Source organism: Danio aesculapii, chromosome 3 (genome assembly GCF_903798145.1).
Source record: "Danio aesculapii chromosome 3, fDanAes4.1, whole genome shotgun sequence".
NCBI lineage: Eukaryota > Metazoa > Chordata > Actinopteri > Cypriniformes > Danionidae > Danio > Danio aesculapii.
The window spans coordinates 33563718-33590268 of record NC_079437.1 but is presented as its reverse complement, the minus strand read 5'-3'; the positions used below and the strand labels follow the sequence as shown (position 1 = coordinate 33590268).

The 26551-nt window shown below is 34.2% G+C and overlaps 1 protein-coding gene across 5 annotated transcripts in view; it reads left to right on the top strand.

Moving 5' to 3' along the window:
• tnrc6c1 (trinucleotide repeat containing adaptor 6C1) overlaps positions 1–26551 on the top strand; it is an 80850-nt gene that overhangs the window by 10353 nt on the left and 43946 nt on the right. For all 5 annotated transcript variants that reach the window (XM_056453784.1, XM_056453783.1, XM_056453787.1 and 2 more), the window contains exons 2-3: positions 699–801; positions 3287–3308. In XM_056453784.1, the coding sequence (XP_056309759.1) occupies positions 739–801; positions 3287–3308 (85 nt within the window). In that variant the 5' untranslated portion in view covers positions 699–738. The remainder of the gene's footprint in view (positions 1–698; positions 802–3286; positions 3309–26551) is intronic.

Genomic DNA, 26551 nt, shown 5'->3' with positions numbered 1-26551 from the left:
CTAGAAAAGTTAAGTTAATGCATAATTCCATCATGTTTCATCGTAATAAAAATGGAGCTTTATAAGGAATTATATGTGTTTTGGAGTTCCTCTATCAACAGTACATACAGTAGAAGTCAGAATTATCAGCCCCCTTTTTGTTTTTTTTCCCAATTTCTGTTTAACGGAGAGAAGATTTCTTCAACACATTTCTAAACACAATAGTTTTAATAACTCGTCTCTAATAACTGATCTTTTATCTTTGCCATGATGAGAGTAAATAATATTTTACTAGATATTTTTCAAGACACTTCTATACAGCTTAAAGTGACATTTAAAGGCTTCACTAGGTTAATTAGGTTAATTAGGCAGGGTAGGGTAATTAGGCAAGACATTGTATAATGATGGTTTGTTCTGTAGACTGTAGATCAAAAATATATAGTTTAAAGGGGCTAATAATTTTGACCTTAAAACATTTTCTAAAAAATTAAAAGCTGCTTTTATTCTAGCCGAAATAAAACAAATAAGACTTTCTCCAGAAGAAAAAATATTATCAAACATATACTGTGAAAATTTCCTTGCTCTGTTAAATATCATTTGGGAAATATTTAAAAGAGAAAAAGAAATTCAAAAGGGGGCTAATAATTCTGACTTTAACTGAATATTTGTTTAAACTTTAAAGGAACCAAAGTAACACACAGCTGATCTTCCTTTCGCAGCCTTGGGACAAAACACATCACACAAGAGGAGAACCATTTGATGGAAGAAAAGAAAAAGAAAAAGCAAGAAGAAAAGAAAAAGAAGGAAGCTGCTCAGAAAAAGGTATACCTTTCTTTTCTTTAACCCATAAGCTTTCACATAGAATCGTTTGCTGGTGTCCTCCATATAAAAGCCGCTTAACGGACACCTTACTGAGTCTGTCATAAGCTTCCGAGACATCTTTACCAGTTTAAACCACAGGTACCAAGCTGGAGACAACCTGTTTAGTGTCTGTCTGTGAAGCGTTAAATGTCATTGTGGAGCTATCAAGTCAGTAAATTAGCTTAAAAGTAATGCTTTGCCATGATTTATTTATTTTTTTTAATTTTCAATTCAAGCAATTGTGATTTTGAATGCAGATCATTAGCAGTGTTGACACTACACCAGTGATAATAAAGGGCAATAACATAGAATACATTGCTAATCCTAAATGGCCTTTTCTGTTCAGATGCATTTTGAGGTCTGAGATGTGAATTTTCTTTCACATAAGAGACTTGTTTTTTAGAGGACGTAGAAAAAGCAAGCAATGATTGCAGTGTGTGAAGTACATTTGGAAAGTGTATGCTTATGTTTTAAAAATATAAGCTTTTATTTGATATTTCATGTTTGAAGGATGATGACTAAGTGAAAAGTGCAACTTCTTTTTTTCCAAAACATTTACTCTGAACACTACTAATTGTATTTTTGTGTCTATATTTGTACTTTTCCCTTATAAATTTTTTGTATGTTTTTTTAGTGTAGTGTAGTTTTTTTTTAGAGTAATTCATCACAAATCTAATGGATCAGACCATCAGACCATTTTTCGGATCAGCAAAAAGGGGAGAAGATAGATGTAATTTGCTTTCTGCAAGAAACTTTAGGTTTTAACAAACATAATCTTGAACCTGTAATTTTAATATTTAAAATATATTCGGTTCTGTTAACAATGAGCTTGCTGAAAATGCTAAATGTATTGATTTAACATAATCTTGTACGACAACACATCATTGTTTTGGGCCTTATTTTCAATGAATAATTTAAAAACAGATTTGAATGATTAATAAACATACAGTATGCAAATCATGACTTTTAATAATATTGGTTACATAGATGTTTGAATTAAGATTCCCAACGTTTAGTGATTAACTGTGCAGCTTTACATGGATAATATTAATGCAGGCTGAACAAGTAGTGACAGAAAACACCTTTAATAAGCTAAGAAAGCATTTAAGTCACCACAACTTCTTCCGTCATCATTATTAGGCTGTATTTTATAGGAAAGCCAAAATGTCTACAAGTAATAAATCTACAAGAATTAAAAAAGATATTAATCCATGGCCCGCAAGTGACTAGCATGCCAAACAGTGTGATGTTATTCCGAATGGGATCCATTACACCCCTAATGTTTTTAGTTTGTTTTTTTGAATGTATAGAATAGGCTTGGATGAGTTGGTATGATAGTCGTCTTCACGCTTTATGAATATTTTCTGTGAAGACTTTTACTTGGTGTAATTGTAGGGATGTAATGATTTACTCAACTCACGATTTAATTTGATTCCCGATTTTGATGTCATAATTTGATTTTTCATAATTATTTTTAGCAAATGTGATCAAAGACATTTTAAAGTAAATGAAAAGGTGTCATTTTATTAGACTATTGCTGTTTCTTTGTGAAATTAAAACTAAATTGAAATTTAAGTAAACAAATCAAATAAATAAGTTTTATAAGATGCATTTCTTCATGCAGTGGGTAGCACTTTCACCTCACAGCAACAAGGTCACTGGTTCGAGCCTCGGCTGGGTCAGTTGGCGTTTCTGTGTGGAGTTTGCATGTTCTCCCCGTGTTAGCGTGGGTTTCCTCCGGGTGCTCCGGTTTCCCCCACAAGTCCAAAAACATGTGGTACAGGTGAATTGGGTAGGCAAAATTGTCCATAATGTATGTGTGTGCATGAGTGTGTGTGGGTGTTTCCCAGTGATAAGTTAGGATAAGTGGATAAGTTAGCGGTTCCTTCCGCTGTGGCGACTCCAGATTAATAAAGGGACTAAGCCGAAAATGAATGAATGAACATTTCTTCATATAAATAAAGACTTTTATATGTGCACTTTAATCATGATCATCACCCTAAAAGAAAGTTTGTCCCCACCAATATCAAAATCAAATCTACCCCCTTGGTTCCATCTCTATGTTTTTGCTATATTTTACACTGTTGACCATTTTTAGGTGTGGTGCTCTTGGAATTGAGTGTTTAATGAAGAGAGTGTTACTTATTGGTTTTATATTTAATCTTATTGCATTTTAAGTTGTTAAAAATAAAAATAAATAAATCTAAAAAGAAAAAAACACGCTTTATGAGTTTACAAAAGCACTGCTGGTGTTTGGGTTCAACAGCATCTCTGTGTGGGATAATTTTGAACATGAAGCAGATATTCATTATAATAATCTAATATATTCAGAGATATGCGGTCCACTAGTGGTTTTTGTTGTTCCAGTAGATACTCTGTTGTTGTTATAAAGCATTTATATGTGAAATTGTTCACCTCTCAGTCTACTTCTGCTCTTTATTTACAGGCTGCTGAACAGAAAACCAAAGGTCAGTTATGATTCTTTTTGCATTATTAAGGCTTGAAGTTTTACTTTTTAAGCGTAAAGAAATGTTTCACATGCATTTTAAACATTACTTAAGTTGCTTCTTGATCACGCGATCACAGTACAGAAGAGATGAAAAGTCTGTCTTAATACAATTTTATTTCATGTGCGAATACAGTGCGTTTGATCAGATGCTGAGGAGTTATTTATGTGGGCAAATTGAATGACTGGCACAACAGAGACAAACTGACCACGTGTGGAAATTGCTGAGGGATTATTCAAATACTTGTGCTTTAAAACATTTGAATGGTATTGAGTAGTTGTAACTGGCCTCAGGATTATACTTGTTTAATTAATTATTTGCATATAAGGTGCTTAGTATGAAACACTGAATATCATTTGTTCACTGTTTGTTTATTATAGAAATCTGTTTAGACTCTAAAATGCTATTGGATGTTTCTTTGATAATGGATACTCTTGGCTTTTAGTCCTTTTCTTTAGTTTTTGCGATAGGTTGATTTGTCTTCTAACAGTGTTAATATGATTTTGTTTCTTGTTCAAACTACTTATTTAAAATGAGCTGAAATAACAGCTTGAGATTCTTGTTTTTTTTGGGGGACAACAACATTTTTTAATGTTCAATCCACTTAAATTTGTTAAGTTAACGTAGGGCCCGTTTACACCTATACATTTTAATTTTAAAATGGCGTTTTAGAATGAAAATGATCCGCGTACACACTGGAGTTTCACCTAGCGTTTCTGAACAGCTCTCCGTCCGCACGATACTGCTGAAAACACACATCACATGACCACACACACACTCTCTGACATGCGCTGCAGAGTATGCGCACGTCTGATCTCCAGACAGTCAGCAGGTGCTCTGTGGGACCTCCCCAGATGAGAGGGCCGGACAGTTCACAGATTTTCCGCTGGATTTCATCTTACTCTAGCTGTTAAATGTGTTATTTTAATTCATCTCGTCTATTTCTAACGACTCTTTGGTCTTTTGAATGTATTACTTGTTCTCAGGTGACGCGTTTTGACTAAGCACAAAGATAAGTTAATATATTAATTTAAGTAACCGTGTACACTGATTCTGCTTATTTGATTGATTGTTTGGCTATATTGTATATACCTATTGTACGTTATACTTTTATAATGGCCATTATTGATTATTGAAACTGATATTTGACAAACAGACAGGGACAGGGTATGGTTCGTATTTTTCAAAGAAAATTAAAGGAGGCAGTTCTGTTATAGGCTCCGTTTTGTTATAAATATGCATACAGTGAAGATGACGGTCATATAAATATGTAGATACATGATGCCTTAACGTTTTTAGTGTCTGTTAAGTTAAAATCAAAATAAAAATAGCAGTTCCTTATATCATGTTTTCATTTTATTGTTAAGATAGTGAAACAACGTAGCCAGGGTGATGTGAATGACCTTATAAAGTTTTGAAGATTTACCTGACATGTCCTCTGGAGTTTGTTTTCAATATCAAACTTGTGAAGTCTGAACTTAAAGAAATGATGCAAGACTGAACTTTGTGTAGGCTACTTAATATTGAGAAAAAAGCCCCAATCAGAGATGTGAATGTCTGCAGTCACGCCTTCGTTTTCAGATGTTTCCGTTTTGCCCATCCACACGAAGACGAAGCAGCAGCATTTTAAAATAAAAACAGCCTCTTTAGCTTTTCCAAAACGCTCTGTTTTGGAATACATTAATGAATTGTGTGAAACACTATATCTTTTACAGTGTACATCAAGAGAATTCTGTCTTAGTAACATTGCCTTTATACCTCAAATTATGCAGTATTTAAATTAATTATTTGACCTAAATTAGAGACTTTAAATGAGTAATTACTTTTTCTTGTTTTTAGATATTATTTCATATAATTTTACTTCATTTTGTTTGTTAACGTCATATGGTTTGTTTTATTTTTTTCACTTTTTTCATTATAAAATAATTATGAAGTTAAATAGTTAAACTAGTAAAATAAAATGTGTAATATCCACATGGAAAAAACATAAAGTATATATTTTTAAATATATTGTTAACAATTAAAACAGTTATAATTTTAAATGTTATTTTATTTAGCTCTTTTTTTTTTTGTAGACAATCATGGTTTTAAAAAAGTGTGTGTATGTATGTATGTATGTATGTATGTATGTATGTATGTATGTATGTATGTATGTATGTGTGTGTATATGTATATATATGTATATGTATATATATATATATATATATATATATATATATATATATATATATATATATATATATATATATATATATATATATTTTAATCTATATCAATATATATACATATAGCAATCAAAATGGCACATAAATGCTGTTTGCAGGGTAGCCAATACTTTGGAGACACATTCCCAAGCATTACAATTTAACTAAACGCACTCCTACTATACTCTTCAGTTTTTTTAAAGGCAGTCTGACCAGTAATAGATCTTTGTTAAATCAGTGTTCAGGAGCAGAATTAAGAGTCCATATAAATAACAGGAATGGACAGTAGAGGAGAGGATGGAAGGTGTGCAGCACTGATGTGTTTGTTTCGGGACTCCTCACCCCATATAGGACAGCTCACAGCACCTTCATTAAGAGTGGGCTGAGATATGAGGCAGTAAATTTTAGATGTCAGAAAGGGCTTTTTCAGGGCTGTTGTGGGGCAGATGGGAGAGGTGCTTATGTCATGCGAGGGGATAGACGGTCATAAATCTCATTAGAGCATCTGCTGATGCTGGAACACTCAAACATCAGAATTAACGCAGGAGGAAATGCTGGTTTAATGCTCACTGGGACCTTCCATTGCAAAATACTCCAGAGAATTGAGTCTTCTCTGTCCTTTTCTCACACTTTCATCCCTCAAATCTTTGTATCACTGCATGAGTCAACGCTGAGGATCTCTCTTTCTTTAATCCGAGTGCACTAGAGGCATTCGCCGAGTTCTGCTAATTAGATCTAATCTGCTTTTGCTTTGTTTCACATCTTTCTTTATCCCCTCTTGGGCCACGCTACCCAAGGACACACATTATCTGCCGCTGATAAGGAAATGTCTGTTCCTTCTGTCTGTTAGATCTTCTTGAATTTGGCTGACCGACTTCTGGGTGGCTCAATATGTGGATTAGATTTCTTCTGCCTTAAAAAGAGCGAGATGGACCGCTTGCTTATAGAAAAGAATTTGTTGGTGGTGATAGTGTAGCAGAATCCTCCTGGATCGATTTCGACCTTTTTTTGCCTTCTGAATCCTTAACCCAAGATAGAGTCTGTGTTTGTCACACCCTTTCCATAGTCTGACAAATGTGCAACACACAGATAAATGCAGCCATGATAGAGCTAAATAGAGCTGCATGATTAATCAGTGAAAGATTGGTTTTGATTTAAATACCCATGTGATCTTAATTCTGAATGACCATGATTGGCTTATTACACCTTTGATGATCACATTGGTAGAAACAGTGTTCGTCCAGGAGGGAGCTCTGTTGTTGTGGAACAGCTTCAGTCTTTTAAACCAGAATTATTATTTCTGTGTTATAAATAGATTGTCACAGATCAGTTGACACAATCAAGGGGTCTACACTAGCGATCCAAGCAACATGATGCTTCAAATGAAGATGCTTGCAATTTCATTGCTATTCCAGTAGGTGGCTACTAGTGGTGTAACGAATCACAAATCTCACGGTTCGTATCACACTATAGTTTTTGAGTCACGGATCAGACCATGTTTCCGATCAGCAAAAAAGGAGACAAATGTCAATTTCTCTCCATTTGTACAAAAATATTTCTGCAAAAAACATTGGTTTTAAAAAAGATAACTTAGAACCTGTAATTTTAATAAAAATAAAATTCAAGAAAGAACCAGCTGAAAAAAAGGAAAAATATTCAGTACAAAAAATTATCTTTTCTACTCTTGCTGATAAAGCTAAATATAGAAATCTAACATCTTGTACAACATATATTTATTTTAAATTAATGATTCAAAATTCACACATAAAACTCCATGTTTCATTATAGGTGGATCATTTTTAATAACCTATTCAGTGACAATTTTGATGGTTGTTTGTCACCATCTATTGGTCAAACAATGTAATTGCTACAACAGTCACCAGCGTCAAGTTCCATTAAACTATGATTTTTAATATTTACCACAAACATCAGTGTTTATATTTATAAACTGTTCTCCCAGTACTTCTGTGTTATTTAATTGTTTGTAACTAAAACTAAATGTGTAAAAACTGAATCACTCTCGATCAAATGCAGATTTCAATGCAGAACTTCAAAGGATTAATAAATATATGCAAATCATTATTATCATTTATCATTCATCACAATCTTTTAATGTTTCATTTTGCAGCTTGCACTGAATGCATTAATGCAGGCTAAACAAGCAGTGACAGAAAACACCTTTAATTAATAACCTAAGAAAGCGTTTAGGTACATTATATTTTCAGGCAAGCCAAAATGCTTTCATACACATGATTTGGATGACGTGGGAGGTGATCTCTCTGTCATTATTCTAAATGTTAGATTAACCTACAAGTTTGAAAAAGTTATTAATCCGCAGGTCACGTGTGTTCCGATCAGTGATCTGTACGGATCACGTATTAACTGTGATTAGATACAAAACTAGTGGCTACAAGCAACTATGAACAACGTATTTGTCAAGTCATTTGTTCAAGATATTCTTCAAAAATGCTGATTCATCTAAAAACATATGAAGTATTTAAGAAAGTTATTGAATCAGTACTTCATACTTAATCTTTTTTTTTTAAATATGTACATTTTATTTTATTATTAATAAATAAATATCATAATAAATACATATTTTTTGTTATAAACATCATGTTATATGATGTTGACAGGCTTCAAATAACTTCCAATGTAATTTGGATTTTGTTGATGCAGAGTTTATGGTAAGGATATTTATTTGTAAGATGCTTTGGAGAGAATCTTGCTATTTTATGCTGTCAATATTCTATTCTATATTTTTTATTTAGTAAGTGCATGTTTTTGCAGGTATGTGTTAGTGGGTTTGAACAACAAGATCTTCAAATTGATAGTTGGGGTGAACTATCACTTTAACAAGGACGTGTATAACTAGACTGGCAAAAATGGTTTTTTTACACGTATAAATGCTTATCTCAGTTCTTCATTTAGATGAGCAACAATAATTCAGCATGTAAAATGACTGAATAATGCATTTTTATAATTACTCATTATAAAAACAGAAACTCAAGCATTAATAACAGAAAGTGATTTGAAGACTGACAATCAATTTCTTAAAATTGCTTAAAGCAATGAAGTTCTCAGCAGAATATATCTTTAAAGCATTCTCTGAAAAGTTGAGTCCTTTAAGGAAACTCCACTAAAATATTAAAGCTACACAGAATGAAAAGAAGTAATTGACCTCACTTATTGCCAACTAGTTGACCATTCTGACCACAAACATTCACTTCAAATTACTCGCTTGCTGTGCCTCTCTGCTGTAAAAAAAAGTGTAGTGAGGTTCTCTTGAGTGTTGGATGAACATTTTATATTCAGCATGATGTCACCATATAAGAGCGTGTGTATAATTGAGAGAGGTGAAGGTGAGCTGTGAGGCGTGAAGCTCTGGAGAGACTCCTGGAGGAAGCAGTATGGTTGAGGACTGAGAGACCATTTTTTCTTTTCAAGAGAGGCCCAGGAGGCCCCACACAGGGGCACACACACACACAACCTGGAGAAATTCACATGCAAGTGCTTTCGCCAAACCGACAGAGTGTTTTTGTGGAATGAGAATGAGGAAAAAGAGTTTGATGGAAAGCCGCAGTAGGTGTCTGTGTCACTAAAGGCAGGGAGCGACCGTGTGAAAGAAAGAGTGGAAACCTGCTTGAGTTTCCTGTCAGCTCAAGTCTCTTGGTTTTGGCTGCAGAGAACCTCAAAGGCCTCAAAACATTTCCAAACAAAACTACCATCCCCCTCTCACCTCTGCATTCTTCTGTCCGTTTCTTTCTCTTTCACTTTCTAGCTTATTTTCTTTAACAATACTTTGCTCATTTATACACTCATATACAGACTTTGACAGTCTGACGGACTGATCAGACTTGCTACTTATTGTAATTTAACAATCTAAATGGAATATTTCAGTTGTTTCTGCTATTGTTTCAGTCCAACTGTTTTGTTCTGACTTGCCTACTCAGTTTAAACTTTTGATCCAGATTCATTTACCATGGTGTCAGCCGATAACGGCACATCTATAACCCATTTAACTGTCTATTTCATATACCATTCAATTAGACTTTTCTTACTACGTTGCAGGAGGTTTTTTTTGTTCAATCATTGTATTTTTCTTTTTTCCTTTTTTTTTGTATTTAGTTTTTATTTTTAGTGAAGAACGAAGCTGGGTGTCTGAATAAGCATACATATTTTTCTGGATTAGCATATAAATATTTAATACCTGGCCACATAATAGGGTTGTGCGATTTGGGGAAAATATCTAATTGCGATATTTAAAAAAAAAAGTTTTAATTAATTATTGTTTTTTTTTTTGTTTTTTTTTGCGTTTTTAATTTTGTAGTCAAGCATCAGCTCAATAATCTGTATCATAAATTGTTATTGTTAAAATGCAGTGAGTGTTATTTAAAAAAGGAACTGAAAAGATATTAACTTAAACGTTTATTCAATTTTGTTTTAAGTATTCAGAAATGAAACACTCCTTTTTCTCTAGAGCAAACAGTAAACACAAATAAAATGAGCTTTGTGTAAACAAGTTGAACCCAAATTAGGGAGATAGTGTGGCTTATTATACAAACAAAAAATAATATTTATAAAAATACAGAACACTCTAACATGGCTGAAACAACTCAGAAATTGTACTTTGCTACTAGATTGTCACTGACAATACTTTAAGTTGACTTTTTAACAAGACACTCATCACTCAATTGTGCCCACTCAATTGGCAAGTAAGACTATTACAAATAGATGGCATTAATGCATTTGCTCTGGACAGGGAAAATTAAATGATACAAACATATTTCATATCGAAGCCTCTTGCGATTAGCTAATCTCAACATTTCAAATCGCTATTACGATTCAATTTCGAAAAAAAAAAGTGTCATTTTCATTTTATCAGTGGTTAAATGTTTAGCTGTTTATTAGTGACCCAAATAATTATTAATGATTGGGTCATTAATCATTAAATTCATAAATACATAATCATTAACCCAAGGCAAAAAGTATGGAATCGCCCACTCCTAGCTTCTGCTTCTGTTCATTCAAATTTAATTGTGTGCACATACTACAAAATACATTTTCATTCAACAATCCAACCCTCTGGCTGAATGAAACACTTAAAAAAAATAAAGAAAGAACACTGCAGTCAACTACAACTGTTTTACAGATCAAAAAGAGGAAAAAAATATGAATCACACAAATCTGAGGAAAATTATATGGAATCACTTTGTACTTTGCAGTTCTAACTGGTGTTTCTATACTGTTTGCCAGGAGTTGTACTTTGTGCAAAACGGATTTCGAGCAGCACATTTCTACTTTACATCAGTTAACCATTTGAATAGTTCCTTTACATTTAAACTTGTCTATTTCAGTCTAGTACTTGCTTCTGTAGGTGGTTTTACATGGTGATGATATGTTAATGTAAAATGTTCACTCAGTTCTATGGGCTCTGTTTATTTACATAAGAGCTTAATGTGCAGTCGCAGAATTCAAATGCAATAGTGCACAAACACATTCAGCAAGATTTCATTGGCTTATCTTGCATATTGGTAGCAGCTCTCTGATACACACACATTATGGGACTGCACAATATCATATTTTATATACAGAGTGCATCCTAAAAAAGCAAGATTTACAAAGAAATGCGTTCTTAGAAAGAAGAAGATTTGTTAAAAGGTTCAGTGGTGTTGCGTGGGGGCGGGCTTTGGGGGCTTAAGCCCCTGATGTATTGTCAAAATCCCCTGATCTTTTGGAATATGATGCATTTAAAAAAAACAGGTTGTATAACATTTATTTTGTTATCCAAGTACTTAAAATTACCACTTACATCACATGCATTCCACTTAACGCAGCTTTTGTGTCAGGTATTTAAATAGTCAGCTGTTCAGCAGTACCAGTTTCTACCGGCAAGTGGGAGTGGGACTGTTGTCACATGGCAAGTGTTAAAGTCATTCATTCATTATTTTGAGTAGCTGAAGCTGATGAGGTGGTAATCAAACGGTTTCGTGAAACTGAATAGTTCTAACTACTGATGAAGCTTAATATTTGTTTTCACAGTATAAAATGTGTTTTGGTGAATAGATTTGATGAATTCTTTGGAGCTAAACCCCTTATCCCTTTCAACCCTAGAAACGCCCCTCTTCCCAAGCATGATCTAATTGTCTGGTTCTGTTTTTTATTAGAAATTTTACAAACAACTACTATTAATTAATTTATTTCATTCACAATCTCTCCACCACAGGCAGACACAGCACTATTTACGCATATGTTTGTGTTTGTTGTCTTCTGTCACTCATAGCACATGCCTTGAATGAAACCAAAGTGAAACTACTATGGGATATCAAACTTTTTTTCTATCATTGTCAATAAAAATCAATACTGTTTTATGGATAAGGTGTGGTGTCATACATTGGTGTGATATCCAGCCCTAGCACAAGGGTGATTTCTAGATCCTGTTCAGCTTTTAAAATCTTTGAATAATTATTTGTAGTTTAGTAAAAATGTAGTTTTGTGTACTGCAACTGGTTTTAATTGCTGCACGGGCCAGGGTTTACATTGTTCATGTCATCAAATTTTGAAGGTTTTGGTAAAGTCAAACAAGCAAGAAAACAACACATCCTGAGTCACAAGTGTATATTTTCTCTGAGTTTAACATTAGACATATTTTCCTCTAATTAAACATCATGGATGCATGAACTGAAGTTGAACTAACTCTAGAGAGCTTTAAATCGGCAGACGGCATAACAGCAGCATGTGAAGTATGTTATCGTCCATTTGTTTGGACACTAATATAGTTATTTTTCTTATTGTGAATAGTCCTTTATTCTGCTGGATATGGCAGTTGGGGGTAGTTCGAGAAGGGTCCATTACCCAGCAGGCCTACATCAGGCTGAACAGCTCACACAAGTTGTTTGTCAGTTAACACCTGCTCTACTTTAAGGACCTGCTCATTACAGCACCTTCCGATGCCATATTTGCCAAGTTAGGGCATCGTTAATTACTGCTAATGACTCAGTCTGTCTGTTCGTCCTTGAGTTTCTCAGTTCGTAAGAGGAGTTTGATCCCCTGAGACCTTGGCATCCGCTGGAAGAGCAGAGCACAGGCTGCTGCTCCACAAGTCTTTACCCAGACAGCTCATCTGAGAGGGCAGCCGCTGCCCACTGTGTGCATGCAGGGCATCAGGCAGAGGGATGACTCACGGCCTAGTGGAGCATGCTTTTTGTATGCTTTTTTTCCCCCGTCTTTTTAGAAATTCAGTGTGTAGTTACTAAAAACATTGCTTGGCGATAACATAGGCCCTAAATAAAGTGGTGCTTTCCATTAACAGCATTCTTTTGCTAAAAAACTGTTGTGGATTTGCATAATTGAAATTGATAGTTTAATTTATGGAAGATCAGATGATAATGGCATTGAGGTAATGATTCTGTGGTGATGACAGCAGTTTTTTTGGCTTCTCAATAAACTAGTCCAGTGATGTTAAACTCGTTACATAACTTCAGTCAGATGTTTGAAATAAGTCCTCCTGTGAGAGGATTTCACAGTCGTGTAATTGTTCGTCACAATGAATCAATGAAAGCAGTTAAAAATTCTGTTCATAATGAAACACTATGGGGACTTCCAGGGATTCTTTGTGGTGTATTAATTGCATGTATTGTATGTGAGAGCACCCTCTGGATTTTAGAGATTTTACTATAGATCACATCGTGGTTCCCTGACAAGATGTGTATGACAATCGCAGCTTTGATAATTGTGATTACAATTTAATTTTGAATAATCTCCCAGTCTAAGGTGTAATATTTTTGTGGCAGTTCATGCAAGATTTTGTTCCTGATTTGAGATGTATAATTTTTATCATGTATTAATACTAAAAATCTTATTTATGTTTTCATTTGTTTGTTGATTTTTAATTGTATATTCATCATTACTAAAATGTTCCTACCATGATCATAGCCATGGTTGCTGACATGGTATTCAATAAAAAAATACATCACATTGAGATTTATAATTGTGAGTTGTGGCCATGCAGTGGCGCAGTAGGTAGTGCTGTCGCCTCACAGAAGAAGGTCCTGGCTCGAGCCTCGGCTGGGTCAGTTGATGTTTATGTGTGGAGTTTGCATGTTCTCCCTGTGTTCGCGTGGGTTTCCTCCGGGTACTCAGGTTTCCCTCACAGTCCAAAGACATGTGGTACAGGTGAATTGGGTAGGCTAAATTGTCCGTAGTATATGAGTGTGTATGGATGTTTCCCAGAAATGGGTTGCGGCTGGAAGGGCATCCGCTGCATAAAACAAATGCTGGATAAGTTGGCGGTTCATTCTGCTGTGGCAACCCCAGAATAATAAAGGGACTAAGCTGACAAGAAAATGAATGAATGAATTGTGAGTTGTCATGCAGTTTTTGAGATTTCCGTATTTCCACATTTAAATAGATCCCACAGAGCAATTTTTTGTTTAAAAAATGTCTAATAGACATCTAAACATAGACCACTTGAAAACAAAGCTACATTTAGGCTGTCAGTGAAAATCTAATAGACGTCTTAGAATAGCCCAACTCTAGACTAGTTATTAGATACATAGATTAGACAGATTTGTGTAGTCATTCATTCATGTCTATTTTATGACAAACAATGAAACTCTAATGGACACCTAAGAATAACCCAAAACTAGTTGAAGTCAAGACATTCAAAACACGTCTATGTTTAGACGTATATTAGACGTCCAATAGACTTTTTTTAAGGCACATTAAAGGCGAATGGTTGCTTTTAAAGGAACCTTGCAGAGAAGTAAGACCATTTAGTTCACTCAATATCTACTTACTCTCATCATCTTCACTTTTCGGATGTATGCCTTTGGAACACACAATAACTTTTGTTTATTCATTTAGTTTGTCTATTGGAAAGTCAATATGATGAAGTGTTGTTTCTGGCTTTTATTGACTTTCATTGTATAGCCAAAACAATTGAACTATAACATTTTTTTAGAAGAAGAAAGGAAGTACTACAGATTGAGGGTAAATGGTAATGACTGAAGGAATGTTTGGTGATATATTTCTTTTTAAAATGCTTGTCATTTGTGTCTTGTATGGGGGTGCTGCTTTTCATTATATCATCCTCTCAGAATAGATTTTACCAGAATTGTTTTTCTTAATTCTAATTATGGAATACAAACATAATAACAGATGATTTAGCATTTACTCAGCTGGTTAATTACAGCAACACTTTGTGTTAGATATAGTAAATTGCAGTCTAATCATGGGGCTTTACTCATCCTCTTGAAGTCAGTAAGAGCACAGGAGATTTATGTGGAATTTTATTTCACTGTCGTTGGTTCTGTATTGAATTATAACTAGTCCTTTACCACTAATACCACAAATATAACGTTTGTTTAGATGTATAGTAAATCTAAAAGCAATTGTAATTGTCCTTTTAAACATCTTCTTCATGTTTATCTTCCTAAGAGAGACTTTGCGATTGTGTAAATGCTTTCTTATGCATTCAAATCATGAAAACCCCTCTGTGTGCCAAGCAAGTTCTGTGTGTTGTGCCAACTATTGTCATCATCAAAATGTCTTTTTTGTAACAGCGGGCACAGTTTGAATTTCATTAAAAAAACTCCTTTATGTAAATGCAGTGCAAGAGAGTCTGTGTTTTTCTGAGGAGCAGCAGGTTGTTAAAAGAAGCACTGTTGATTTGCATAGTGAATCGAGGACTGTGGCTCAATTGCTTGTCTGCTTTTTCACAGGTGACAATTTTTTACAGCATTCCACAAATTATGATGCAAATCCTTGTTAATACGCTGATGCCTTCTTGCTTTCTTTTCTTTGAGCCTTTGTTGTATGCATTATTGGGTGTATAAATGGATGATTTACTGTACACGATAGCGTCATTTAAAAGCAAAACAAAAATGCTGTAAGCATGCAATTTATCTCTGCTTCAAACATTGTGTCAATGTTAGTAAAGTCTGTAAATCAAATACTATGATAATAATATCACACAGTAGGTTATAAAAATATTAATATTATGATTTAATTTTTTGTGCCAAATCAGCCCAGACAACCTGCAATATTAACCAGAATATATATTTTTTTTGTGTAGCGCTTTTAATTATGAACAATATTCTGAAATACTGATGGACTTTTATTATGAAATATCTGATAAATCGGGGACTAAGCTGAAGGAAAATAAATGAATGAAAGTCTGTCCTTTATTGTTGCCATCTGCTCATTTAATAAGATGAGGGAGATAAATATGCATTTACATCCATCAGCATATTTTAATATAATCACCATAAAGTAAACAATTTCATAAGCAGTACATCATAACAACATATCATGAGTAATTGTTTGGCATACGGGATTCATTCATTGAACTATACTCATTGACAGTTAACTGCTCTGTTTTAAACATGCAGGATCCATATTGCCATAGTCACTCAAATCCTAGCTTTTTAAAAATTTTAATAAACACATTATTGGATGCATTTGAAAAAAATGAAAGGATTAAGAAAATAGGGCTGGGTGATATTGCAAAAAAATTATGACAATGTCATGTTTCATATCATTCTGTATTGATAATTATTGAATATTTTTTAACAATCCATTTAGGAATAAAAGGATTTTTTCCACTATTACTAAGGCAAATAGTTTTAATAGTCAAAAACCAAAAATATTTAAACAAAAATCTCATCTCTTTATAATAAAATAAACATACGTGCTGAAGAGACTCTTAAACTTGATAAGTAAAATGTTATATAGTGTGTGCTATGGTAAAGTGTAAATACTGAACAATTAAGGTGAATGATAATAATAATACAGTAAACCTCAAACTCTGTCAACAACACAAATTATGATAATCAATTATTTACAAATACGCACTGCAACATTACAAATTGTCAAGTTGAATGACTACATTGTCCCCTATGCAAAAAAAACTCTTTCAGATGGGGTGCTAGTGGCTGGATGCACAAGAAAAGAAACCAAAAAGCCACTCTGGTGACATCCTTACATCCTTTTTTATTTACAATCTCCTGCTGCTATACGGCACTCATTTTCCCGTGTGTTGTTATTCTGACCTGAAGTGACAAGCATATGCGTGCGGATTCCTTGACTATTTAAAATGGACTTTGTGCTGCTCCCCTGACATCTCTCATAACTAGGTGACCATCCACCATTTTCTCACATGATGACAAATGAACAAACCATTGCTGCAGCTCCCATACAAGTTTAAGGAGAAAAGTAAAAAGCGCTGCAGTGTTTGGGTGTGTTGTGTTTGTCTGTGGTAATTAGTCTGCTGTTATTACTGAATTGTGTATATTCCACACAAAGTGTAAAGCAGATCAATTAGTTCTACTTGCATGAATTGCGGTGAAGAAAAGTTTGAATGTTTTCAACTAGGTGCAGCTGGAAAATGCGCATGGTTCACATGTGCGCCACTTCCACAACATGTGCGTGTTGCTCCCATATGCGTGTCGTGCAATATGCGTGTCGTGCTCAGCAGGCACATTTTAATAAAACTACAGCGCTGAAACTACATACCGAATCACACCCAATGGTGTTCAGTTAATATCGATGCTGATTTTATCGCCCAGCCCTAGAAAAAAGTTAGAGAAGTTTGTGATTGCAGTAAAGAAAATGTACTGTAGTAAATATTTTATTCAATATGAAATAAATATTTTAAATGGTAAAATTGGCATCATATCAAAGCCAAGTGACGAACAAAGTTCAACAAACTGTATTAAATAAAAACACAGTATCATACTTTCAAAAGAATCACATATTTTATTCAATTATATCTAAATAAACAAGCTTAAATAAAATGAAATGAATTGCCTTCATTCTTGATTGCGGAAATGCGCTCGTTTTTGTTTTAGAACTTCCGATTCAGCTGCCTATGGGAGAAATGACTAGGAATAATAAACAGCAGAAAACCGTCAAACTACTTGCTCTACAAACAAGTGTAGAATAGGATAAGGAATTGTCAGTTTGCAACATCAAGCAGCAAAACAAGCTGTTTTTAACATATAAAAATGAATGGAAGTGAATGAGACCGGAAGTCTCGAGCCGAAATGATTCAAACGGCTGTGCCTGCTCATCCGCAGAGAATAAGGTCAATAGAATACAATGAACTGTAATAGGCTAAATACAACAAGGTGATGTGAGGCTGGCAAGACGGCTCACACTGCAGTAAACAAACGATTTCTTCACAAAGTCATCTTTTAAATAAATCTCAATCAGGTGGCAAGCTGCGGTGTAGATCCCCTTCGTTACCTATCTACCGTCTTTTCATCTGTAGTGTAAGAGTTTGCTGACTTTATAGATAATCTTTTATATATACTCAAATGCAACTCACCAAACGAATATTCGAATAATTGAAATTCAAGTAAGTGAATATATAAGTGAAATTCAGTGTTTTAGACCAACGAGATTACACTATGGAAATACCTACCCAATTTGACGACACACAAATGTAAAGCAAGCAATCAACAAAATAACGTGTCACTTGTCACACACAGGTCAACCAGGAGGAGAACATTTTCTCAGGTTGCTGTTGTTTTGTCCTGTTGTGCCTGCTTGGGACACGGTGTAAAACATGCTGCTGTTGTTGAATTTCTCATATGGGCGAAAGAGGCTTTGGTGGTTTTCTAATTCAGAGTTTGTGTGTGTGTGTGTTTGATTGTATGTGTGTTCAAACCATTGGAGCATGGTGTGTGTGGAGAGACGGAGACGTTTTCTGACTGGGTCAGTATTTATAGCCTCCCTCAGGCAGTGCAGCCTACCGCCATCTTGTCTTTTGCCTGCCGTGTGTGTATTTATTCACACTAGCTCAATCTCTCTTAAAAGGACTCTTCTTCTAAACACGCTGTCCTTGAATGTGTGTTTTCAAGTGTGGTCAATCCTTTTCTATGTAAAAGCCCCAGCACAGCAGTAATATGAGCATTAAGAATGGTAGGAAATTCACAGAATGGCTTATAATTGAAATGTCTGTCTTCATAGCGCTCCTGTATGAATGTCAAGTCCTTTGGTGGAAAGTACCAGTCAGGTGAGGCCAGTTCTGGTTCCTGCTCATTCCTGTGATCGAAAAGCTCTTGGCCTGGACTGATTCCAGCCTCGGGTGTCAGACGTGATGGGTTACTGTGGAGTTCCTCTGTGTTTAGCTGTTAGTGGCGCTTCATCCCAGATTAGAGGCTTGTGCAAATTGCTTTGGTTTAAGAAGTGGCCTCCGTCCAGAGATAGCAGATTCCCAAGTGGAATTTACTGCCTCTTTGTTATGACGCAATGTTGAGAAAGTGACTTTAAGATAAAGCTAATTTAAAGTGTTTAAAGTAGGATATACATTTTTATAATCTGCTAGCTACACTGCAAACTGCTAACTGCTTTTTCATTTAAGTAACTTCAGAATATATTTTAAGAAATATTAGAGAAACATTAAAGCAGAAAGGGTCTTGCAACTATCTTCAAATGCACTTTGTTTTACCCATTTCTCAAGGTATTTGTAATAATTGATTTATTTTCCTTCAGCTTAGTCCCTTTATTTATCAGGGGTCGTCACAGCGGGATGATCCAGTATATGTTTTTACGCAGCGGATGCCCTTGCAGCTGCAACTTATTAAAGGGAAACACCCATACACTCTCACGTTCACACACATGCACTATGGCCAATTTAGTTTTTTACATTCGCCTATAGCGCATGTCTTTGGACTGTGGGGGAAACCGGAGCACCGGGAAGGAACCCACGTGAACACGGGGAGAACATGCAAACTCTACACAGAAATGCCAAATGACCCAGCCGGGGCTTGAACCAGCGACCTTCTTGCTGTGAGGTGACAGTGTTAACTACTGTGCCACCCCTGCATTTGTATTCATTTTAAATACATACAGATCAGAACAAGCATATTTTATATTTACGTAATTATATCTGTTAGACTAAATGACGATTATTTATTATTTCACCCATAATTTATGATTTATTTAGCTTTAATTGAAACATTTAGATGCTTTAAAATTATTTATTTTATTATATTCATAAAATGTGTATGTGTGTGTGTGTTCGTGTGTGTGTGTGTATATATATATATATATATATATATATATATATATATATATATATATATATATATATATATATATATGCGAAATGCAGAAAAACTGAAATATTGTAGCATTTAAAAATTATATTTTAATGAATACTATTTTAATTGCATTTTAAAATGTAGCACATTTCACTGAGAAGACTTTTCAGCATCTTCGCTCTAGTCTTCAGTGTAGCATCTTTCTTTAGAAAGCAGTCTAAAATGTAAATTTTTCTTATTACTATTGTTTAAAACTCTTGTATTGTCACGTAGTTTTGTGGAAACATGGTGCCTTTTTTCTGGATTCTTTTATAAATAGAAGGTTTAAAAGAACACAATTTATTTCATGCATAATATTCTCAAATGTCTTGCTGTAAAACAAACATAATGCATAATAAATTATTTAGTGCTAAGCAAAAATATAAAATTTAGATTTAAAATGTATATGTATATCAGGGATGTCAAACTCAATTCCTGGAGGGCCGCAGCCCTGCTCAGTTTAGTTCCAGCCCTGCTTCAACACACCTGTATAGGTTTTAAACAAGACTGAAAGACTTACTTAGTTTGATTAGTTGTGTTTAATTAGGGTTGGAACTAGATTGTGCAGAGCTGCGGCCCTCCAGGAGTTGAGTTTGACATCCCTGATGTATATAATATGATATGTTATATATAGAATAAAATATCAATATAACAAAATTGTTTTGTTTCTATGTATGTGTATCACAATTAGACCATTTCAATGTGGTCATCTCATTGACCCATGAACATTTCCTCATTTCCATGAACATTGCTTATTATTATCAAACTATTTCATATCTTTAACAAAACAGTTCTCATAACATTATTTATTAATATGTGGCTCTTTTTGGATTCTTGGAATCTATAGAAATTAAAAATGTAACACAGGAAATACTTTGGGACTATTGTTTTGTTTACATTCCTCAAAATGGTCTATACAAAAGTATAATTATAATACACACATATATTGTCAAAACTAACTTATATTTTGGATGTGATTAATCACTAAAATGATTATTATTTTAAACACTGGTATTTAACAACATGTTACTTTCCTTTTTTTAAGAACTCCATGTGCACTGTTAATGAAACTTAACTTTGTTAACTAATGCTTTAATGAAATTGTTGATTAAAACATTAAGCGAGCTTCCTCTTCACTTAAATGAATAGGATTTCTCAACATTTCTTTAGAGAGACAAATGCATTGTTAAAAAGACAATTAAGTATTTACTCAGTTTGAAGATGTGCTATGCAAAGCAATACAATGCATTAAACCTTGAGCCTTGTTATTGAAAGCAATCTTGTTTTTTTTTTTTTTTTTTTTTTTTTGTTGCAATGAATCGTATTGATGTCTACTGAATAAACAGAATAAGGCATTATTGCTGCAGTGATTGGATCATGTCATCTCTTCCTCTGTCTTTGTGGATTGATGTGCCACAGAGGGGGATGTTCATGTAAAGTGCGGTTAATTGAGGGTGACTATGGTAAAGATTTCTCCTGCTCTGCGCTCGTCCCACGAGGCTCGTCCCCAGTTGCTCCAGTTTTCATGTAGACCAGCTCCCAGTCTTCCTCTCACACGGCTCTTTTCATCTCTCAGTGAGAAACCGCAGGCCTTAAATACAGATGCATATTTAAACGCTGCTAATTAAGATCTCCAGACTCCTCTCGTTCCTGCAAGGTTAAGCATGGAAAGCGATGGTATTAGCATGATGAGCGAGCGAGCGTTATGGTGATTTTGCCAGTAATGGATTTGGCTGATTCCTGAACTTATGCATGAAGCCTTTGAAACGTGTCCATCGGCAGGGTCGGGTCGCACGTCACTCTCGATTGCGGAGATCGTATTAGAGCTAATCTCACCGCTGCAGGCTACTGAACTCACTGACCACAAGCTGCCTATTTTGTTTGACATCTAAGGGTTTGATACTGTGAAAACAAAAGATTATTTGCTTGCGCTAGTCAACATGCCGACATTAGGCTGTGTTGATGTGGAGATTTGGTTACATTTATGCCATGGTGCATCTGAAACCCAAGCTGCATAATAATTGGTTTGTTCTTATAGGCTATTTTATAAGCATTTTTTTTTTGATGGATGTAGCTTGTCATAGTGAGTTTGGGGTAATTTACATGTAGTAACATTTTATTTTATTGATTTGGTCTATAACCCATTTTTATTTATGTTTGCCATGGCTGCTTTAATGCTATATTAAATGCCATAAAAGCAAGAATCTATTTTAAAATCTGATTCACAGCTGTGGGAAGTGTTTTGTGGATTTTCAAAAGTCACATACACCCCATACATGAGCTCATTTATCCTATTTTGTCTGCTTTGCCATCGTAAATTTTGGAAAAAAACATCGAAAAAGTTTTTAAGTAGAGAAAATTTTGTGACTTTTATTCTAAATGTTGGACCTTATTCTTGACACAAAACCTGATAAATAAAAGTTGTGAAGCACCAAAAGCGGACATATTCAAATTATTTTTGTTATCTATGATTTTTCAAATGTACTTTTTTACAATAAAAATTATGAAGCTGTACACATTATTATTATTATTATTATTATTATGTATAATTTTACATTTACATTTTATTCAAATGGCCAAATTCTGACTGAGGAGAGTTTAATGTTTGTTATTTGCCTAATAAATGACAATTGGCTACAGTTTTTAATTTAAAACTTTAACAGATTCCTATTTGTTTTCTAATGATATATGATGCAATACATTTGTATTTTATAAATAAGTATTGCATTTATATTTCTTTATTCTAAATCTTTAGGAAATATTTTTGTCACATCAAAAAGTGTGGTTTCGACAGCTAAAAATAGTGCTTTAAATGTGGTATTTAAACCTCATAGAAAATGAGGCGTATAAATGCAAAATGTCCACTTTTTGAGATAAAAAGAATCACCAGGCTGGCTACAGGACCGTATATTGCCATATGAATACAATTTCACAAGATGAATTGAGTAACTATTTTGAAAAATTTCATAATTTTACATTCATTGGGATGATTTTGTTGTTTTGCTCATCTGCATAAAATATACAAAATTATACAAAAATAAGCCAAAGAAAATGAAGAACAGATTAATTCAATAGAACAAAGATAAAAAGAAATAAACAGCGCTTTATGCTTTTCAATGGAGTCTTACTGCATTTAGGCAAGGCAAGTTTATGTAGCACATTTCATGTAGCGATAATTCGAAGTGGTTTACATAAAATACAAGTATAAGAAATTAAAAATAATAAAAGTGATTAAAAATTGTGTTAAAAGAGGTTTTAAGAGAATGAAAAAGAAAAGAAAGACATAATAGTGCGATCTGCCGGACGTAGCACAGTGCACAATCAGTAAAGAAACAGCAGATTTTAGGCCTTGATTTGAATGTACCTAATGGTGGAGCACATCTGATCATTTCTGTAAGCTGATTTCATCAGCGCGGGGCGTAGTAGCTAAAGGCGGATTCACCCTGCTTTGACTGAACTCTTGGAATTTCTAGTTTATATGATCCTAAAGATCTGAGTGATCTGTTAGGTTTGTATTCAGTGAGCATATCTGTAATGTATTGAGGTCCTAGGCCATTTAGTGATTAGTAGACAAGTGATAATACTTTAAAATCTATTCTGAAAGTAACTGGGAGCTAGTGTAAAGACCTGAAGACAGGTGTGATGTGCTCTGATTTCCTGGTTCTGGTCAGAATCCTCGCAGCAGCGTTCTGGATGAGCTGCAAATGTCTGACTGTCTTTTTGGGAAGGTCAGTGAGGAGTCAATTACAGTAATCCACCCTGCTGCTGATAAAAGCATGAACAAGTTTCTCACTGGATACAAAGCATCTAATTCTTGCGATGTTTTTGAGATGATAGTATGCTGATTTACTTACTGCTTTGACATGACTACTGAAACTCATATCTGACTTCAGAATAACACCAAGATTCTTGACCTTCTTTTGTTTGACCCTTAGATTTAGGTTTAGAAAGACAATAATAAAATGTAAAATATCACAGTTTAGCCTTTGTTGTATAAACAGTTAAACAGAATCTTTATTAAAGTGAAAAACTTTCTATCATTTCTAACATTATTCTGAACATGGCATTGCAGACCCTGTGATGTGACTATTGCAGATCTGCATAATGCGAATGCGATATCGATGCTGAAACAATATATTGTGCAGCTCTAATTCACTAATTCAGTGTCACGCAGTGTCTTTCAGTAATTATGCTTTGTCCTTCAATAAATATATACCAAATAATCATCTCTAGACATAATTAATATATATAATAAAATAATGCATATATAAATAATAAAACTAAGCTGTAGTGGTTTATCTGTCATTTGCAAAGTATTTAATCAGCCAAATAAAAAAAAAAATGCTTTACTGCGTATTCTTTAAAATGTAATTTCCATTAGTTTATTTAATTTATTGTATTTAGAATTGTGCGTATCATGTGATGTTTTATGACATGTTTTGTGTCATGTCCAAAATGGGCTTTCAAATCATTGAGCCACATATAATACCTTCTTTTTTAATTGTTGCTTTGTATAAACGTATTCAGGGATGTCTTTAGTTATTGCATCTTCTTTCACTAACAGCGCACCAAATGCCATTCAGATTAACAGCTCTGTACATCCTTGCATTGGAACAGCAGTTAATTATGAAGAGCATTATCCATTACTCAGTATCGGTTAATCGCACATACAGCTGCTGTAAATGTTAAATCTATATTGCTTGCTCACATCTGCGCACTCATACCTGTATTTTGACCTGACAGTTTGTGAGTGTGGTCTGTTTGTGTGGTGAGGCAGTGACAGATGCTCTGTTGCGATGAGAGCTGGGGAGAGAAAAAAAAACAACAACTGCAAGGTGTATATCTCCATAGCAGCAAGCACAGTCTGGGACCTGGGGATGCACAAAACATCATAAGGTGTCTGTGTAAAGAGTTACCCTGAGGAGAAACACTCTGTGTCTGGAGCTCCACAGGACATGTGCACAAACATATGATCCCTCTGCATTCTGAGGCTGCTCCAAATACGCTCTCATTTAATGAGTTTAATAAATGTTGACAGTATCTAAAATGCATTGTCTTTTCCAGATTAACGTTTCATGAATTTCCCTGCTGGAATGTAAATGTGTTGGTTAGAAAAACTGAAATATGAAATCAAAATTGACATGAAGAGATGCACGAGTAAGATTTTGGTCATTTTTTTATTATACATTACAAAATATTACATATTTTAATTAATCTCCTAAACTGTAACTCGCCCCTTCTTTTTAATTGTTTTGTTCACAAGAGTTGACAATTACTTTTGTAATTATTATATAATATTTTAGAATTATTATATAATTATACTATCAGCTCTAAAATGTTTTACAGAAACCAATTTTTTCAAAATAAGCTCCAGAATAATCTATATTTTTTATTGCTGGCCAAAACGATGCACATCTCGATGTATAGTTAACAATGCGATATATTACATATATATATATATATATATATATATATATATATATATATATATATATATATATATATATATATATATATATATATATATATATATATATATATAAGGCAGCTACTAATACGATACGATACAATTCGCTTCTATTATATTGCAGTGCAATCCAATTTCAGTTAATTCAGCACATTGAGGTTAGATGCAATATGATGCAAAAAATATTATAATTGTTTTTTTTTCTCAGTGTAAGCTCAGTTTCTCTAAAACTGACTAGCTGTGACATTCTAACTGACATCCTGTGACAGAAATATCTAAACAATTCTTAATCAAGTAAAAATATTGTTTTGTTTTCAACTTAAGAACAAATATGCCAACATTTTTCCTAAAATGATCTGCCAAAGGGGTAAGTAATATTTTCTTGTTTCCACTTTGAAATGTGGATAATTGGACTAGAAACAAGACAAAAATTTGAATAATAAGTAATAAAAACTTTTTTGTTGCATAAATAGTATAAATTCTGTGTAAATACAGTAATTTAATACAACTCTATCGCTTCTGGTCAACTATAATTCAGACTAAACATTGCAAATCTTGCGATGTGACTATTGCGAATGTGCACATTGCGATATTGATGCTGAAATGATATGTATGTCACAAATATGTTATGGAGGTATTTAAAAAAAAAAAAAAAAACGTTACTGAATGAGTAGATCTTATTTTCTCCCAAATCACTCTTGTCAGTTATACACAATTTTAGTTCCCTATCTATAATTACAGCCCATGTTTTATGAACTCTATATAATTTTGGGGCAAACACAGACTGTTTAAAATAAAGCATGAAGCAGAACGTTTACAACCAAGTTGGTCAAAATGACAGATAATGATTTGGTAGCACAATACCAGCCTCCACAGAAAGCCGCTGACATGCCATTGAGAGCGAGCCACATTCAATTATATTGACCTCAAAAACCTGTTCCCTCTGTGAGGTCCGATTCACATCTCCAAAACACAATGCCTTTGTCTGGTCTCATAACTCTCTCACAGCCCGAAAGCGGGCCTTTTGATCAAAATAAACCCACTCAGCGCTTTTTGGCCTCTGTTTGAAGTCGCAGCTCATCTTGGAAAGCCTGTCATTACGCGTTAACAGTGTGTGCGGAGTGTGTGTCTGTAGTAGGCGTTGCAGTCGGTGTGCTGTAATTACATTTAAGGTGTCTCCTCTGTACTTACACTTGACTCTGGCCCTGTCATTTTGGCCTACCAAGACTTTATATGCCATGTTTGTACATTTAGTGCTTTTGTCTGTCATATGAAGTTGGAGAAATGAACATTTAATGTAGGATGTAATTTGTCATCAGTCAGTAAATGAAAGACGTCTTGGTGAAAGTGAGAGATCGGTGGCATACTGTGAGATGAAAAATACTTTTTACAAAATATACCAATAAAATAAGGATGCATTTAAGAGCTTGATCTAACGTGTAGGTG